This window comes from Orbicella franksi, chromosome 9 (assembly GCF_964199315.1).
Source record: "Orbicella franksi chromosome 9, jaOrbFran1.1, whole genome shotgun sequence".
NCBI lineage: Eukaryota > Metazoa > Cnidaria > Anthozoa > Scleractinia > Merulinidae > Orbicella > Orbicella franksi.
The window spans coordinates 3624499-3642272 of record NC_138153.1 but is presented as its reverse complement, the minus strand read 5'-3'; the positions used below and the strand labels follow the sequence as shown (position 1 = coordinate 3642272).

Genomic DNA, 17774 nt, shown 5'->3' with positions numbered 1-17774 from the left:
AACCTGAAGAACAAATTGTTAACCTTTATCTGGCTTAATTGTTCTTGCATATTTTAATTGTTAGACATTCAACTTAAACTTCAAATAATCGTGAAAAACCATTTCACACTGTCCAACCGGTGAACAAAGGCACATTGAATTATGCTTTAGTGGTCACGGACGTCTAAAACAGTCAATAAATACTGTATCTGAGACCAATGACGACTTATAAGTTACACAGTAGTGTACAGTACTTGCACCAAGACATGATTTTTGGGTCTAGAAGGTTCCCTAGCAACGTTTTTATATTATGTTCAAGAGGGTTATATTGAGGTCAAAAGTTAATTCATGCAGATGGTTGATTTCCCATGGCTAAATAAAACTTAGTAGAACGGCTTTTACGCGGGAAATCGTCGTTGCCATGGACACAGAATGTCAGCGAAACAAAATCGAGTCAGTGTTGACAGCCGCTCGGTTCCAGATCACCAGTTTGGCGCAATCCAGTCGAAGAATTTCATAGCGAGTTCAAAACCAAGGAAGCAAGCCTGTCGAAAAAACAAATATTATTTTACTACGTTAAATCAAAAATTAATGTTGGAGGAAGAGGAAGGGTAATCCTTCCCATTCCATCCAAATTAAGCTGACGGGCAGTACTATCACGTGTACAAGGTAGTTCTAACTTTTGGATGAAACCCTAGTGTGTGACCATACAAATGAAAGATATTGAGCAGTACTTTCTTGAAGTACTGTTTATTATGTTGTACAAGTTGGTTCGAATATTCAAGTCTAGGGATGAAACACTAGTGAGTGACCATTCAAATAAAAGGTATAAATTGAGCGGTACATTCATGTGGCGCTGTTTGTCATGCTGTACGAGAAAAGAAGTAACTGTTGAGTTTAAGAATGAAAGCTTGTACTTACCGCATTTGCTGGGAAAGCTCTGAGCATGACTGGTGTTAATCCTCTGAATAGTGCCTTAGGGCCTTCCTCGCGCATCTAAAACGGAAGTAAGAGCAAGTACACAGTCAGGCAGATGAAATCAAAAGAAAATAACACCCCAATTTGATGCAGAGAATAAAACTTTTGTAATACAGACAGAGCCCAGTGCCAGCTGCCTGCCTTACAGAGGAGTTTGCAGTAGAGTAATGCCAAGTCTGAGAGATTTGACAGTAAATCCTACCATGTGTCTAAACACATCTCTGACGCCATTAGGATAACTTCCCTCAGGTGCTATAGAGAAACAAAATTAAATTAGTGCAAATATTGGTCAGCCTTCATCAGGAATTTTATTACTGGCTGCCTTATAGGGGTGGCTTTTTAATAGGTGGCTGCTCAATATAGGGGTTCAGCTGTATTTTAATGAAGTTGAGTGGACGGACAGGGTTTTTTAATCTCTGCTAAAAGCTCATACATTTCTTTTTAACCTGCAATATGTGTTCACGAATACTAAGAGAAAGTAACATTTTGAGATAGGTGAAGCTTTTCTATCGTTTTTACCTCTATTAAGCAGCCACTATCCATTTCCCCAAGGGTGGCTGTTCAATAGGGGTAGAACTGTACACTCTAGTTTCCCAGTAGTGGACAGCCTTACCATCACAGTAAGATTAAAAAGAAACAGCTTAGAATAGGTGCCCAGTTATGGCATATCAATATAAATGTTTTAGTAACTGTATATGGCTGAAACAGTGACTCAATGTCTGCCTAAGATGCCGCAGTTTAAAAGTATTTTAGTTCATGCTAATGTCCTAGGTCACAATTTAGTGACCACTTTGGAAAGGTCTCCTTGGTCTCCCTTGATGCTGGCTGTGAAGAATAGTCTCTAATAAAGTTATTTTACAAAATATACAATGTAAATTCAAGTCAGGAATCAGGTTGTACCTGTTTGTAAGCGAGACTTCAACACATCAGGAGCTATAGCGACAGTCCAGTTCATCATGCCTGCCACTCCTGCCGACAAAAATCAGATTAGCTGCAAAATAACTGTATCATGGTATTTTTGTCTTTTTTTTTGTTTTCATTCCATGCCCTGCCAGAGAGAGATTCCCTTTTCTTTCTGCTTGGTGAGAGAAAAGTGGGAACCTATGCTCGTATATAGCAAGCTCATGAATTAGAAATGAAACATTGACTTACCTCCAGCACAAAGGATTTTTAAAGCACCAACATCTTTTCGACTGCAAGACAAGAATAAGAAGTTGTGATACATACATATACATACATGTACATAATATTCAATCTCTAAGGTGTTCAAAATAATAACAATGACTAACTTAAGACAAGTTCTGGCTAGAAAACAATGGATGATCTGCAATTTTCTGACTTCACAGGAGAAAGACTAAAACACAACTCTGTATCGTAGCCATGTAATTCATGCAAAGGACGGATTTAGGCCTGTGGCTGAGGGTCTTATTGTAAAGTGTCCCAAAAAATAACTAAAGACAGGTAACAAGAATCACATGCAACCTAAATATCATTCTTTAACTTGTTGTAAACCAGTACGTACGTCTTTCCTTCAGGAGTTAGTGCATTTAGAAGAAACTCATATGATATGAAGTACATTCCACTAGCAGGTACATCTGTGAAGGAAACAGTTGAAAAATTATAAAATTACCCTGTTGCTAATTAGCTCAGTCACTTTATTTTATTCTTGTAGACAAAGAATGGACATAGCACAAAACGCAACTGTCAGGGACACTTGAAAAAATATACTGGTGATACGGGTAGGGAGGGGGTGGTGATCCCACCCAGAGGAGGTACATTTTCGACCCCAGAGGGGGCACTCCTTTTGGTCAGAACCAAGAATCATGACCTCTGGCCTGACCCGGGTTTCTGAGCATGTGCAGAGTTTTTGTTTGGTATTCTCAGCCAATCAGATTTGTCACATTTGATGGAAAGTCTGTGAATCGAGGACTTCCGGTGTTGGACCAACCCAGATGCAATTCTTGGTGCTGACCAAAAGGAGCATGGCCTCTGAGGACAAGAATGGAGGAGGAAGAAAGGCATGTATATCACCGCCTAAATACATCTACATGTCTCTGGAAACCTGCCTCTCAGTAAAGTAGCACATGTTCCTTTGTACACTCCTCTGATTCCACTTTGCTTGTAAAGTTTCTTCACCACATCGGCTGGGCCAGCGTATTTCTTCTCTGCTCCAGAAGCTTGTTGGATCTAAGAAGAGGACAGGGAAATGAATCAGAATGTTATACTCTTGTAAATATCCTCTCAACTACATCAACTTTACTATTCCTTTTCAATTTTAAGGGTTACAGTACAACTAGACATAAGTGTTCTTCATTTTGTAATCATGTGAGACATCCTTTGACTCTCAAAAGGGGTAGGAAATAACTGTAGGCAAACAATTTTTGGCTTGAGAAGAATGATGCAGTATATGAATTTTAAGACACTCTCAGAGTTAATTATTAGTGGAGAAAGAGTCACAAGATGTGAAACACCAGACCACCCCTCCCTAAATTATATAATACTACTCACCTGTAAAATACACTTGATTCTTTCTCCTGGAGCCATAATAGCTGTTGTACAAACTCCAGCAAAAAAGCCTGATGTCAAGATTTGAAAATACCTGAAATATAACAAATTCAGGCATAGTCTAAATATAGTTTTTCAACCTATTTTTGTAAGATAGTTGTGTGTTGGTATGTTGGTCCATTGGTATGCAGATTGCAAAATTGTGTTAAGTAGTGAACTTTTCAGGAGTTTGCCAGCTAGGAGTTGTCACTTAATGGCATCTCTGTTTTTGATCACTTCAACCTCAAAATTTTACTTCTTATTTATTTCATCAATGACACATTACATGCTACTAGCAATGAATTGGGCTGTGACTAAATTTTTAATTAAGTCTACGATTGATTAATATTTTAAATCTACATTCAGTTAATAATATTTCCTAGTAATCTTACGTTGGTTCATCATGAGGGTTCCTGAGCTGTAATTTTTTACCGGTGTTAAATCCCCAGAAACAGATTGCAAATATTGGTGCCACACCCACAACTGGAGCAGCCAATCCTTTATACAAACCAAGAATTCCCTGCAATTGATTTGAGAATATTTAACAATTATTAAATTACACTCTCATCTGTAAGCCTACATGTAGTTCCTCCCACCCCCGCCTAATTGAATACAATGCGAACCCAGATCACTTCCCCCTGAAAATGTTATGTACAAAACAGAATAAAGTCAAAACGTTCCACAATGGCCACCTTAGCTGTTATGGGGTGGCAGGGGTGTAATGATCACATTTGCTTTGCTTTGTTTTGTATTTTGAGTGTTTCTTTTTTGTTTGTTTTTACCCTTTTTGGGGGCTGCCTAAATTTTGGATTTATAAAATGCATATTGTAGCATGTAAATATTGTATGTTTATGTAATCAAAATATCAATTGAACAGAAACCATACAGACACAGGGGTCAATGACACATGGTATGGATCAAGTTTTGTGAACCATTAGAATAGAAAATGGGGTTTTGTATGCACATGTATGCCAGCCTGTCAGTCAATTACTAACTGGCCATTGTTGAAAGGTCATCTTGGCAGTTAGAATGCAATGTGGAGATGTGGTCATTGTAGAGAACGTATGGACTGTCCACCAGGACAAAACAGTGGCAGTGGTCATTGGTGGAAGTTTGACAGTAATATGTGTGGTGGCAGGAAATACTATCCATACCTACCCACAGAAAGGTCATCAGAAATTTCAGGAGAGAAGATAGTTTAAAATGCTGTTTATGGAAAGTATCATTTCAACTTTTTCTTAACAAAGACCACACTTTTCTAAGTTAGTTCTGAGAATATTGTTACTCCTTGAGAATGCATCAACATTGTTGGGAGATTTCAGCCAGTGATTATCATATGAGCTTTGGGTGTATGGTTATACAGATGACATGAGACAGAGGACAAGCCTGCTAACAAGCTCTCAGAGCATCAAGAATTGCTACGAGAGCCTGCTCACAGAGTAACAGAGGAAACATATTTCTTTTTTTTTGTTGTTTTTTTTTTGAGAAATCATTTTTGTGACCTTATACTTCTTTTGAATGTCACCTCTTTCCTAACTGTCTTCAAGGCACAGTCAAGTGTTCCAGAGAACATTGGTTTCTGTCCTGGTTCAGGTTGAGGCATAGTTTGAAGGCGAACCTGAGAATAATTAACAAACAGAAGAAACTCTATAAACATTTTGTACTGTGATGGTCAACTGGGTGCTTACAACATTACAAAATAAACAAAAATATAATTATATCACTGGTCAGTGTCAACCAGCCTGAACAGCTCTGAAGGTGCAATGAAGTGACGTTAACAAAGCATAAAATGTCAGCACCATTTTCAAGAAATCTCAATTGAATATTTGCTCTCTTGAATAGAATGCACAATGTTTCAAACCTGCAGAATATAATTTTCTTCTCTTATTCCAGAAATTTTAGACAATTTTAAGACTTATCTTACTAAATTTGGAAGTTAAATTATTGAATGCATAATTTATATAGATCGTTTTCATGTGACGTCATCATTTTCTAAAATGGAAAACTAAAGAGCCACCAAAGTTTTTATCCCCATCAGGTATAAGAGGGGGTAAATTTACATGTATATCTGTTTACAATGTTACAGCTCAATAGTGTGCTTCGTTTGAAAAACAGCGTATTTTGAATTTCAGGGTTATGGCGGCACGCGACACAAAGCTACAATCACATTTGTCAAAAAATATATACCTATCTCATGATGTTTAGCTCTTTTAAAAGTTAGATCATTAGGAAAAGTGCTTAGGTAAATGTTTGTATGTTCAGTACAGATAATCAGTCACCTAGATAGTCAAAGTAAGTTCCAGATGTTTACCCTATTTTCCAGCTGCCATATTGGTGCACCACAGAGGTGCACCAACATGGCATTTCCATACTGGGCTCTGCAAATTTCTGCGAAACATTTCGACAAATATCTGCAGTCTGGGAAAATGCACAAACCTAAAGCTTGGAGAAGTGTCTTCTCTATCTACTTCCTATAAGGTCACAATTTCTTGACTTTATCCACTGAATGATTTTTGATTCAGTCTTTTATTGTGTGACAATGAAAACGATCTATAATAATGAATAATTATAAAATGAAAAAGAAAAATTACAAAGAAAGAAGAAACTCCATAAATAAACATTTTATCCAGTGAGGCTCAATGGGTTGCTTACAGCATAACAAAATCAACACAAACAAGATAATAAATCTCAGTAGTGTCACGTTACATCACGTTCTAAATAACCAGCCTGAAGAGTCTGAATGGGCACTATGGAGGTGTGGGCTAGCGTGACAACAACAACACGTTTTCAAGAAATCTCAACTGAATATAAGCTCTCTTGCATAGAGTTGCAGTGTTTCAAAACTTCTGCTCTTATTCCGTAAATCTGTGAAATTTTAAATGGGTAATAATTTTAAGACTTAACTTAATTGGAACTGAAATTCTTGAGTACATTATTTATATAAGCTTAATTGATAAGGAATAATTATAAATCGACATCTATAAGCTTGATATTTGAAAAAATAATAGTAGTCAAGTATTTCCGGACTGTCTTAACTACAATCTTTGCTGTCTTCTAATGTTTGAGTCCCTTACAGCTTGAGTTTTTGGTTGCAAACCTTAGCGATTTTGCAATCGTGTCAAACAGTACAAGTTTGATGGACTTTGGCCTTTGCCAAAAATAAAGCTAAAACCAGAACTTCTTCGTGAATTCTGATTTAAAGATAAACAAAAATATAAACAAGGCATTTCCATTATAGCCGAAAACGCGATTTCCCGAAAGCTACATACAGAAATTTTTAAGCAGACAGATTTTCTTCCATCCACGTCACGAAAGAGTGTATTTGACATGTACATTTCTTCAAAATATCTACCTTAATTGTGTCCAAGGGATGGCCAGATACTACGCAACATATTCCACCAAATCCTCCAGCAAGGAAGTTCTTGATCCCAGAGGTACTTCTTGTTTGCTTCTTTGGGGATTCCACTACTGCAAGCTCTTGTTCAGCCATGTTAAATTCGTGCACCGGTTGTAAGGATCTACTGCAAGTAATTTTTCGATGCGCGCCGTCATGAAGTGGGAACGCAGGGACTGGGTTTGACTCTCGTACCCAGATCCTATTGACGCAAACGTTCCCGAATCCTGTTTTTCCGATCCTAAGGGAACAAAGAAATCCTCTCATCAAATCAATTAAATAGAAGCTATGTAATGCTGCAATCTGATTGGCTGAGCCATCGCACACTATCGGCCATTTGTGTGCAGTAGCTAAATCGATCCGGCTAAATGGCAACCTTCTCGTTTCTACGAGAAGACTGAAAGAACGATATTCACGGTTTCTTGAATTAAAAAAAAAAACTGTTGAAAGAAACTGATAAACGCGCGTACACATTTACAAATTTCAAATGCCAACTCAAGCCACGCAAGGCTCCCGTGGGAGGTCGTCCCACAGGTGGCCCAGATATTCCACGAGCGCATGTTGAAGCGCCCAGCGCCGAGTTGGCTTTAATCATCTCATATCCAACAAGCGCGAGTGGAATAATTGTTTTATTAAAACGCCTCCAAAATATGGAAAACCAATATGCAATACAAATAAAAATGCCCAAAAAAATTACGCGTACGCTAACCATATTTGCGGAACTTGGTATAATGGCTCATATATCATGATAGCTAAGCCAATGAAAACTCTTGAACTGCGTTATTCAATTTATTCCAGTTTTTAATCAAAGACATTATATGAGAATGCTTCGAAAATTGATCCAAATGCTACGCTTGTCTATAATCTGTGCACTTAGTCATGTGACGACGGGATTCATTCATTATTGATCTGAGGGGTTGGTACTTTGACTTGGTTAGGGTATGTACTTCATATATGATAATTATTATGTATCATAGTTCTTCACATTATAGTGCACCCAGCTACCTCTGTACCGTAGCAGAAGTAGCTGGGTACATTATGTATAGAAGCACGATTCATATACATGATTATCATATATCAAGTAAGTACTGGTTAGGTCACTAGCAGCTGTTCAGGAAAGCTGCCCGCGCTCCAGCTGCTTATTCCAGAAGGGAGAATCATATCGCTTCAAAAGCAAGTCTCTGATGGTTTCAACCCGGTCTGCGCGGAAGGGAAGGTCTTTTTTTAAGATCAGTACTCGAACTCACACGTAAATTTCTCTTCTTTATTCTTAAGAATAAAAACTTCAGCCCGGACAGGTAATTTTCCATCACATCATCCTGCATTTGGAGTATCAGACATGATCTCTGCGATAAGTAGGAAGCTATGAACATAAAAACTGTACAACTTCTTTACTGCATGAGCAGTCGTATTTTCCATTTTCAACTCGTGTTCATTATTATAGCCAGTAAGTGAGAGAGCTTTCCAAGCGGATTTTATCTCTCGCGCCGAGATTCATCTAAAAGTTGATAGCTTTTCCTGCATACGCTGCGATGTTAGCTTCTCGGAACGCTTCTGAGACCGTCTGAAACGTAATAAAACGAGAAAAGATTATTAATACTTGCGTGAAGTTTCCAACTTTAATATGAAAACAGATCTTGATTAATCTCGCAATATCTGACCAGTTTTAGGTGACGTGACTGTTTTCCCACACAAAAAAATAGTTTTTCATGTTCGAAAATTAATAGTCACCGTTGGTTGACACGAAGAAAGGGTTACACCTAACCTACTGGGGATTGAATACGTTTAGAGGACTCAGTCACGCAAACGTCACGCTATCCCACCCTGGTCGCATTAATGTCACGCTATTCCACAAATGGGTAAGTCACGCTATTGTATGTCTTCTTTCACAACCCTCTGCTGGTTTCAATTGTTCTAAAAATTCGAATTACCTTCAATTCCACAGTTATAAAACGATTATCTATTAAAACAAAACTCGTACCGGGTGAGCGTGACACACACGCGCGATGTCTTCGCTAGATGCCCCATACTCCATTGCAAGCGCAGCCTCGTTGATCATTTCTCCAGCAGCTGGTGCGACCATATGACATCCCAGCAGTCGGTCAGTCTCCTTATCACTCAATATTTTCACCAGCCCGTCAATTTCGGCGTTCGTTCGTGCTCGGCTGTTAGCGGAGAGAGGAAACTTTCCAACCTTGTAGGCCACGCCCTAGAAATACGCAAAAGAACTGATTTCAGTTCGGCTGAGGAAGATTTCAACTGGAGCATATTTTTTTAGGTGCGTATATACGGAATTAAACTGGCTTTAACTACGTCTGAAAAAAAAAATAAAACAAAACAAAACACAAGGACGGCTCACATTTGAGGAAAGAGCTGAATAATCTTGAAGAATACCACTTTATATAACACGCACCTTTGGCAACACTCACTCACTCATTCTCGTCGTTCCAGCTGGGAAATAAGGCCATAATAAACTTTGGCAACAAGTAAACTGTTTTTAGCTTACTGTGTTAATGATTGGTGTACTTCACACTGACAAACCCATTGTCGTAAGCTTGTGCGAGGCAGGCGAGTTCGCTACTTTAAGTTACATCTGTTCGGTGAAGCCGAGGAGTTGAAGTATGTACTACCGTGTTTACAATTCGTCAGAAAGCCGAAAAAATCAGCAACTTAAAACCGCCCTCACCAAACAGCCCCCACACTTTTTTTTCACTCTATTCAGTTACCTCCTCTTTAAGCATTTCTTCTGTCTTTCCAACCCATGCTACCTCCGGGTGAGTGTAAATCACGTTAGGAACACAGTTGTAATCAATATGTACCGCACCTCCAGCAATGCCCTCCACACATATTATACCTGAAGAGAATTATACGCAACAATGTTAAATCCATAGGAAAAAAGATTTCTAAACCAGCCCTTTAATCAAGTAGATATTTGTTGGTATCCTTTTGCCGACATAAATTAGGTAAATAACACTGGACAAACCTTCGTCCTCAGCTTTGTGCGCCAACATTGGCCCATGAATACAGTCACCGATGGCGTAAATACTGAAAAGAATACAACATGATAGAGTTAGAGCGATTTCAATTAAGTGTCGTAAAACCAAAACCAAAGTAATTCTAGCCAATCACAAAGAACGTAGAAAATCCAGTGAACCAATCAAACTCGAAGCAAATACATGTAGCTGACGCAAAGCGCAGGAAAACGTGTGCGTGAAAACGTGTGCGAAGAAGGTTTACTACATGTGGCCAGTTCCAACTAAGAAGAAGCCTGTAAACATTGCGACGAAATAACGCCTCGTCCACACTACGCCGGAGGAATTTGAAAACAGACGGTTTCCCTCTGAAAACGCATCAAATGTTTACCGTCCACATTACGCCGGAGGAATTCGAAAAAGGTTTCACCCTGACAACGTATCAAATGTTTTCCGTCCACACTACAGCGGAGGAATTTGAAAAAGGAGGTTTCCCTCTGAAAACGCATCAAATGTTTACCGTCCACATTACGCCGGAGGAATTTGAAAAAGGAGGTTTCACCCTTACAACGTATCAAATGTTTTCCGTCCACACTACAGCGGAGGAATTTGAAAAAGGAGGCTTCACTCGGAAAACGCATCTCATGTTTTCCGTCCAAACTACGCCAGAGGAATTTAAGATCGCAACAATCACCGGTCATTTTGGATTTGTGTTTGAGGAAAACTCGGTCAGGGAAATCACGTGATTATCGTGACGTCATCGTTTTTGAAAAGGACCGAAAAGCTCTGTTTGGTGGGCGTTTTCAAATTCCTCCGGTTTGAAGAGCGTTTTCGAGAAGCTTCGTTATCGTGTCGGGTTAGTGTGGATAACCGTAGAAGCTACGTTTTCAAATTCCTTCGGCGTAGGGTGGACGCTGCCTAAAGCACGAATAGGAAAGAGACAAGCCTTACCTAGGGACGCTGGTTTGGAATCTTTCATTGACAACAACTCGGCCACGAGGATCAAGTGGAATACCAACTTTCTACAACAAACAAATGAGTTCACATTCATTGCCTGTATTCTCTTGCAATGCCTTTTGCCAGCCTCATAGCTGATACGTACTGAAACTTTCTACAAAATATCTACAGGTAAACTAAGAACTTTTAAATCATACTTATCAACGTCGCGCACAATCACCTCGATAGTACATGCAATGTCATATTTGGGAATAACGGAATCCCATAAGTTGGAGGTAACTTTAAATGGACCATCCAGCCCGCGGGCGACACACTTGTCAGAAGGAAAAGAGTGCGGCAAAATTACAAGAAACACCCAGACGCGTTAGACGGCGTGCGGAAAAGTTTCATATGACTAACAGACTGACCTCCAAGCCTAATCGTGTAGTATACGGTCTTCTTCCAACACAAACTAAGAGAACATCTCCCTCAAGCTGTGGAATAAAACACGAGTTAGCGACACTTCAAGAAGTCAAACACAACAACAACAACAAATACAGCTGACATAAAGCAGTGTCCCCTAATTAGTATGGTGTTTTTATTCCCAGGCTATAAGGTTTTTTGACACTTTAATAAAGTTCTCACTCACTCACTCACAAAGTCAAAAAGACGTTTGATTTGCCACAAAACCCCCGGGGGGCTCCAATACAAAAAGGACGGGGGTACTCGTTGTAACTTTTAGGGGTTAGAAGAGCGGTTTTGGTAAATCTTAGGGTGTTCAGCCTCAAAAGGTCCCCAGTGGGAGCTTCTGCGGTACCTTATAGGGTATTGAGCCGAAAAAAAATATGACAGGAGATAACGTGATGTTTTAGAATTGGCACCTCTTTCATAGAGGTGAAAAAAACTTCAAACCAAGCCCACAAAACAGGATCTTGGTACCTCTTAGGGGTTCTTTTCAAAATTTCTGACGAGCACCACCATCCTTTTTATATGGTTCCCCCCCCCCCCCCACCCCTCCGCGTCCAAGGTAAACCCGTCGATTTCGTACCTCTTCCTTTTTTGACCCATCCTTGGCTGACTCCACACTGCAATGAAAGACAAACAGCAGGATAATTTAGCATCACTTTTCTCTCTTTTCGTCATTTGCTACCACAAATTTTCACTAATTGCTCACGAGCTGTTCACATGCTTCATAAACATTTTATTATTTTCTTACCTGACTTTGATTCCACCTTCTGTTCTGGTAGCACCTGAAAAAAAGTGCTTGTGAACACTAATTTGTGATCTAGGGTTAGAGAAAAACAGAATTCAACCAAACCCAGCAAAATACATAGGCCTGACCCCTTCCCATCTTGAGGGGTACTCATCTAGAGTGTGAAATAGCCACATGCCACCCTAAAGGTTATGGTTTTCACGTTGCTTTGGTCTAAAAATCAGTCACAGATCTTGGTAGTTTGGTATAAAATGAGAGGGGACCAAGAAAGTGTACGGTATATATACACATGCTTCATCTTTAAATGAAAAGGATAGCTAGTGAAGTAACCAAAAAAAATTGATTGGATGCTGTTAAGAGAGATTTGTAAACCTCTTGAGGTATGTCAACAGTCAGGGTATAGAAAGAAAAACAAGAAAATCCAAAATCGGCAACTTGATTGTCTGAGACATATTTCCTTCTCGGACTACACTTATTCACCGAAATGTCCTGCCCATTTACATTCACAAAGAAAAATTCTCTACGTCAACAAATGCACAGTGAAATATTAACTTACTGGTCACCATGGTGTTCAGTTTAAACTTCATTCCTTGTTTCTGCAAAATTCTTTGGAAATTTTTCCTGAAAACCCAAAAAGAGGTAACAGCGAACATAATTTTGATAATATTCATGAATGACTTTGTTAATTAAACAGTTATCAATGTCAAAGGAGCAGAGTCAAGGTATTTTGAATTATTTTGGACACGTACAAAGTTGCCTTTCAATTGAAGGAAACCTGAAAATAGCAGTTTATTTAAAGATAGAACAACACCAAAAAGATAATAATAAGAATCTGATGTTTTGATCATTCATCAACAAATTTAAGTACAGTTGAAGGGTCAGACATGATATCAAAGATATCATCACAGTGAAATTATCATAATAGTTATAATAAATAAATTACACGTGTTCAAATAGAGCTTTTGTCAGGGCTTGAAATCCTTGTAAAACACTGCAGTTTATGTAATAAATGAGCTTACGAGATTTCCATGTCAATGCCTAGTCCACCTATATGACCCAAGAATTCAATAGCAGTGACTTGTGAGCCCAGTCTAGACCACACAGAACCCTGTAAAATAACAACAACAATGAACAACTGGCAAAACCAGTGCAGATTTAACAACCTATACTCAGTTAGGCATACAAAACTGGCCATTTTCAAGTTGCTTTTAGTTAGTTTTTCCTGTTTCAAAATGTGTCTTTGAGTGCTCAACTTTCAAAGCAAATGAGTTTGACTTCCACGAAAATGATTGTGCAGGTGAAGCGCATTTATTTAGGGGTTTTGCTCTAATGTTCGTTTTGACAACAGGGGAAAAGGCCACTCAGAAATGGTTTATCTTGCATATGTTCCATACTTTCTCATAATCACTTTAAAGTGAACAGCTGTCAGACTGCTTGTCAAGACCTGCATTACCATCAAGAGATTTTACATCAGTCTCAGAGTGTTGTAATGCAAAACCAAGGCAAATGCAAATGCCTTTTGACACTCAACTGAAAACTGCTCCGATGGTGACAAACTTACCAATTCAACACCAATCACTCCTGCTCCAATAAGAATCATTTTTTCTGGGACTCTATTGAGGGAGAGTGCACCAGTCGAAGAAATTATCACTTTTTCATCAATCTGTGGAAGAGTCCAAATGACAACAAAGAATCAAAGATGTCTCAGAATGGTCGTGTTCTACAGCCACCTGTTAGTAATCCCTGTCAATTCCACCTCTGAATTGACAAAGTACTCTCCTTCTTAAGGGAGAGATGGCTTGTTGTAGCCTAAAGTTTAACAGCAATATTTAATGCCCAACTGAACTAACTTTAAATGCCTACGCACTGCATTAAAATCCACCAATAAGACAGCACATGCTAAAAAGCTGTGCTTCAATAGGAACACAGTTCTAACCAGCATGAGCTGTTCACATAATGATGGCAGGAACAAAGAGAACAAGAAGATAATCAAAATAAATGAGTGATTTCCCTTTCTTTTATACCCTTCAAAGCAAAAAAAGAGCACGCACTTTTTCTGTGTTTCTAATGAGTTGAATTATAGCCTGAAACAACTGTGAAAGTTTGAGAGAACTTGAAAAAGCCTGTGGTTTGTATTCCCTGCAGCCTGCAGCTCTTGTTCCCACAGTTTTTCTTGTGTCCTAAACTTCCACTCATGTTTCTATTACTCAAAAGAAACAGAGAAAATGTTTTCTATCACTCAAAGGCATTATCACACTCATTATTGTATCTTATCTTGAAAATGATTCACATAAATCTCATAAAAGGATGGTTTGCAAGTCGACAACAGAAAAACATTAAACAAGTAATTAATACTTCTATTCAGAGAAGGACTAACTGTGACATCAATTGAACATTAGTCAATCCAATTCAAAGAATTCAAGAATGGCGTGCTTCTCACCTTTAAAAAAAACACACAAAGCAGAAGGCCTGAGAGAATGGGCAACCATGCTCTGTATCATGACTTTTAATAAATTACAATATTATTACTATTATTACTATTACTTGGGTTCATGGTTTGCTGCATAAAATTGAATTATGTTAATTTCCCACCTCAGTTCCAGGGAAAGGTGTCACTTCTGATCCAGTGGCGATCAAGATATTTTTGGTCTGTATTACTTCTGAACTTCCATCCTCCTTATGTACTGTAACCTTGACAACAAAACCAACCAAACAACAGCTTACTTCCAAGCTACTAAATAAATGCTAACCAGATATAGTTGTAATTTGAAGGAAAGTTCTTGGAGAAGCCATATGGCTGACTGGTGTAGAAACTCTATTTTGCAGGTTACTGTAGGCCATCCAGTAACTAGAAAGTGTAAGTGAGAATTAATGGACGGTCTAATATGGGTCGCTGGTCTATTGTTAGCTGATCTATTGTTAGGTTACTGTTAGTACTGTAAGTTATTGTAACAAATTTTGTTGCATTACTGCACCCTTCTTTGACTCGTATGTATCCACATGATATATAAGTAAATGATCAGCTGTAAAAATAGTCATAAGAACAATTTAATTAATTTGTCCCACCTCATTTGGTCCAGAAATTGATCCATGTCCACTAACTTGGGTTACCTGGAGAGTAACACATACCTTAAATAATAGATTGTTTTATATTTGTTTATTTATTTACAGTGTCCCCAATTAGCACATTTAATAGCACTAAATACATTTGACACTTAAATAAAGTTATTATCATTATTATTATTGACAACACTTTGAGAACAACTGCTCGAGATAGTTCATGGAAAACTCAGAAAAGGCATCAAAAAGGTCATGGAAAGTATGAATTTTAAAGGCTCAAAAGTGAAGGAAGTATTCAGAAGGTGAAGGAAACTATGAATAACTGTAGATACATGTAACCTCTCAAGTGAAGGAGCTGAATGGGCCTTTCCTGGATAAAATTTGCAAATTAAGCCAGGTACACCGTACCAAATTATGATGTACCAATAAAATTAATCACCTTGTTCTGTTTAAACAAGTGTGCTATTCCATTTGTCAGTGTCTTCACTGCTGTTGATTTCTGTTCCATCATTTTTTCTAGATTTAGTTTTACTTCACCCACTGAAAATTAATGTACATGTAATCTATCAAACCCTAGCCATAAGTTATATAACAACATATTGATAACAATCTGAAGCCAAAACATTAGTATCCAGGGAAAACTAGTAAAACCACTCAACACAGGTTGCTTTCTGTGCCAGCAAACAATTATCTGGTATCAATTTTTTTTTTTTAAGAAATGGGTTTAGAAAAGAGATAAGCAATGTGAAAACACATTAATTTGTCCCTAGTTCAAATCACACATCAAAAACAGACTCAAACTCAATCCCACCTCAGTAAGCAGTCGCAATAATTACTTAAACTGTATCATTTGATTTCTCTGACAGAGGTTCTAATAAAGAAATGTATGTTTAATATCTAATTTACAACTGTACATTACTGTAATTTTAATGGTTATTAATAATGTCGCATCCATCTTTACTCACCATCTATTCCTCTGTTTTTAAAATCAGCTGAAACAGCTTGATGGTACAAATGTGAGTTGTTCAATAATGCCTATAAAGGATAATCAAATCACTGTGATTTAATTAAACAATGTACGTATCTTTCTTTTGTATGTCAAACTCCAGTTATGTAAATAATGTTAGTCCTCTAAAGTGTGAAGAACATCTTTTCAGATGTACCCCATGTTTGTCAAATACAGTCAGTGACACTTAACACAGTTAAAAATAATATCAACATTGTAATAATGTATTATTTGTTGTTTGTTTGGGTCTCCTTTCAACTTTATTTCAACATCATGCTCAGCAATGACGTTTAATTTAATGAGTAAAGGAAAGTATATCATACTTCTATGATATACAGGTATACAACACTTCTCTTTGATTTTTTTTCAACCCACCTTCGATGGAATACATCCAACATTTAAGCATGTTCCTCCTAGTGATTTTTCTTTTTCTACACAAACTGTCTGTGAAAAGAAAAATCAAACAATCAGACCTGAGTACATGTATGGGTTAACATGCAAACCCTTGTTTCTTTATAAATTAATGGATTCTTTTTCCTTCACACCCCATTCCTATCCAATCTCTATGAATATTCATTAACCCTTCTGATGATGCAAGTAGCATTATAGGAGACTCACCTAATAGTATTATGCAAATGTGTCAGTTACGCTGAACCCAAAACTGACAAGTCACCCCTCCCTCCACACCCCTCCTGTTTACTTGGGTGATGTAGCAGCTCTCGTAAGGTCTCACATGAAAGGCTTGTTATCCTTTGAGAGAACAATGGAACAAACAACAGAAACAATGCCCCTAGCTGCCCGTAGCCCTAAAACAATAACAGCTACTAACAATGAAGAGAATTACAAGCTTACGAGAGCTGCCACACTTCTGGTTTACTTTAGTAGTGCTCTCAGACTATCCCTCCCAATGGGTTTGCTCATCCAAGGTGGCCATCCCGTATCTTAATGCTAATGAGTAAACAGGAAGGATAATGCAATGTTTTGCCCATTACCTTCATTCCAAGCTGAGCAGCTTTGATAGATGCTACATATCCACCAGGGCCAGATCCAATAACCACCAGATCAACTTCACCTGGGAAACATCATGAAAAAGGAGTAACAGTTACTTTTATGAGCCAGTGATTGTGATCACAGAAATTGAGAGGTTGCCATGCATAAACAAAACCACAAAGTTTACCATCAGTTGCGTAACACCTTGATATATTAGTTGCAACAACTGGGAGATTTCTTCCAGCAACTGTCGTCCATTTCAAAACCTGGAAAAAGAAGTCGAAACCGCTACTGTAGTTAACTTTTATATTTAAAAACACGACGCATTCAAGCTATTCTATTGCCACGAGTATAAGTCTGGTGTGTACATGCAGGTCTGTACTTTAAGCATACGTACTATGCAGCTTGAAAACTCATGTAGTGTGAAATCAAGTCATCAATTTGAGCTTGTCACCTCAAAATATTATTTGTTTACCTCTGGTGCTCTGGAGGATATTCCATAACTACGTCGAATGAATGAGAGCATGTTTTGCGAGGAAAAGAGGAAAGATGTCACCAAATTTTGCTCCAAAAAATCAAGTTATTTTCATGAGGCTTTTGCAGACGTCTTGGCTAATGCAATATTTTTGCGAATATCCGCTATGCTATCGTGGTCTCATAAATTAAACGCATGTATTTTAGCTTGTTTCCGCTGAAAATAAC

General features: G+C 38.2%; 2 protein-coding genes across 2 annotated transcripts; both read right to left on the bottom strand.

The window, feature by feature from the left end:
• Window positions 1-16: 16 nt before the first annotated feature.
• Window positions 17-7446, bottom strand: LOC145496756 (mitochondrial carnitine/acylcarnitine carrier protein-like). Its single transcript, XM_081476495.1, has 11 exons — window positions 6854-7446; window positions 5027-5119; window positions 3894-4021; window positions 3466-3556; window positions 3024-3144; window positions 2480-2552; window positions 2110-2150; window positions 1858-1926; window positions 1160-1209; window positions 901-975; window positions 17-524 (listed from the first exon to the last, which is right to left on the bottom strand). Exons 1-11 carry the CDS (start codon window positions 7367-7369, stop codon window positions 462-464), a joined length of 1320 nt encoding a protein of 439 aa, XP_081332621.1. The 5' UTR covers window positions 7370-7446; the 3' UTR covers window positions 17-461.
• Window positions 7447-8149: 703 nt separating this feature from the next.
• LOC145496916 (dihydrolipoyl dehydrogenase, mitochondrial-like) lies at window positions 8150-17628 on the bottom strand. The gene is made up of 19 exons (XM_081476682.1): window positions 17548-17628; window positions 17260-17338; window positions 17075-17154; window positions 16458-16526; window positions 16042-16111; window positions 15516-15616; window positions 15083-15127; window positions 14609-14707; window positions 13578-13679; window positions 13036-13124; window positions 12573-12637; window positions 12020-12053; window positions 11852-11888; window positions 11232-11297; window positions 10819-10889; window positions 9879-9940; window positions 9622-9749; window positions 8877-9104; window positions 8150-8459 (listed from the first exon to the last, which is right to left on the bottom strand). Exons 1-19 carry the CDS (start codon window positions 17596-17598, stop codon window positions 8394-8396), a joined length of 1542 nt encoding a protein of 513 aa, XP_081332808.1. The 5' UTR covers window positions 17599-17628; the 3' UTR covers window positions 8150-8393.
• Between the last annotated feature and the right edge of the window lie 146 nt (window positions 17629-17774).

Excerpts from the sequence above, each read along its gene's own strand:
- LOC145496756 (XM_081476495.1), bottom strand. The coding sequence starts at position 7,369 with ATGTGTACGCGCGTTTATCAGTTTCTTTCAACAGTTTTTTTTTTTAAT. Across the intron at positions 3,145-3,465 it reads GAATCAAGTGTATTTTACAG|ATCCAACAAGCTTCTGGAGC; the intron begins GTGAGTAGTATT and ends TCCTCTTCTTAG. Across the intron at positions 525-900 it reads GAGCTTTCCCAGCAAATGCG|GCTTGCTTCCTTGGTTTTGA; the intron begins GTAAGTACAAGC and ends TTTTTTCGACAG.
- LOC145496916 (XM_081476682.1), bottom strand. The coding sequence starts at position 17,598 with ATGCTCTCATTCATTCGACGTAGTTATGGAATATCCTCCAGAGCACCA. Across the intron at positions 12,054-12,572 it reads ACTGAACACCATGGTGACCA|GTGCTACCAGAACAGAAGGT; the intron begins GTAAGTTAATAT and ends ACTTTTTTTCAG. Across the intron at positions 11,298-11,851 it reads ATGGGTCAAAAAAGGAAGAG|CTTGAGGGAGATGTTCTCTT; the intron begins GTACGAAATCGA and ends TTTATTCCACAG.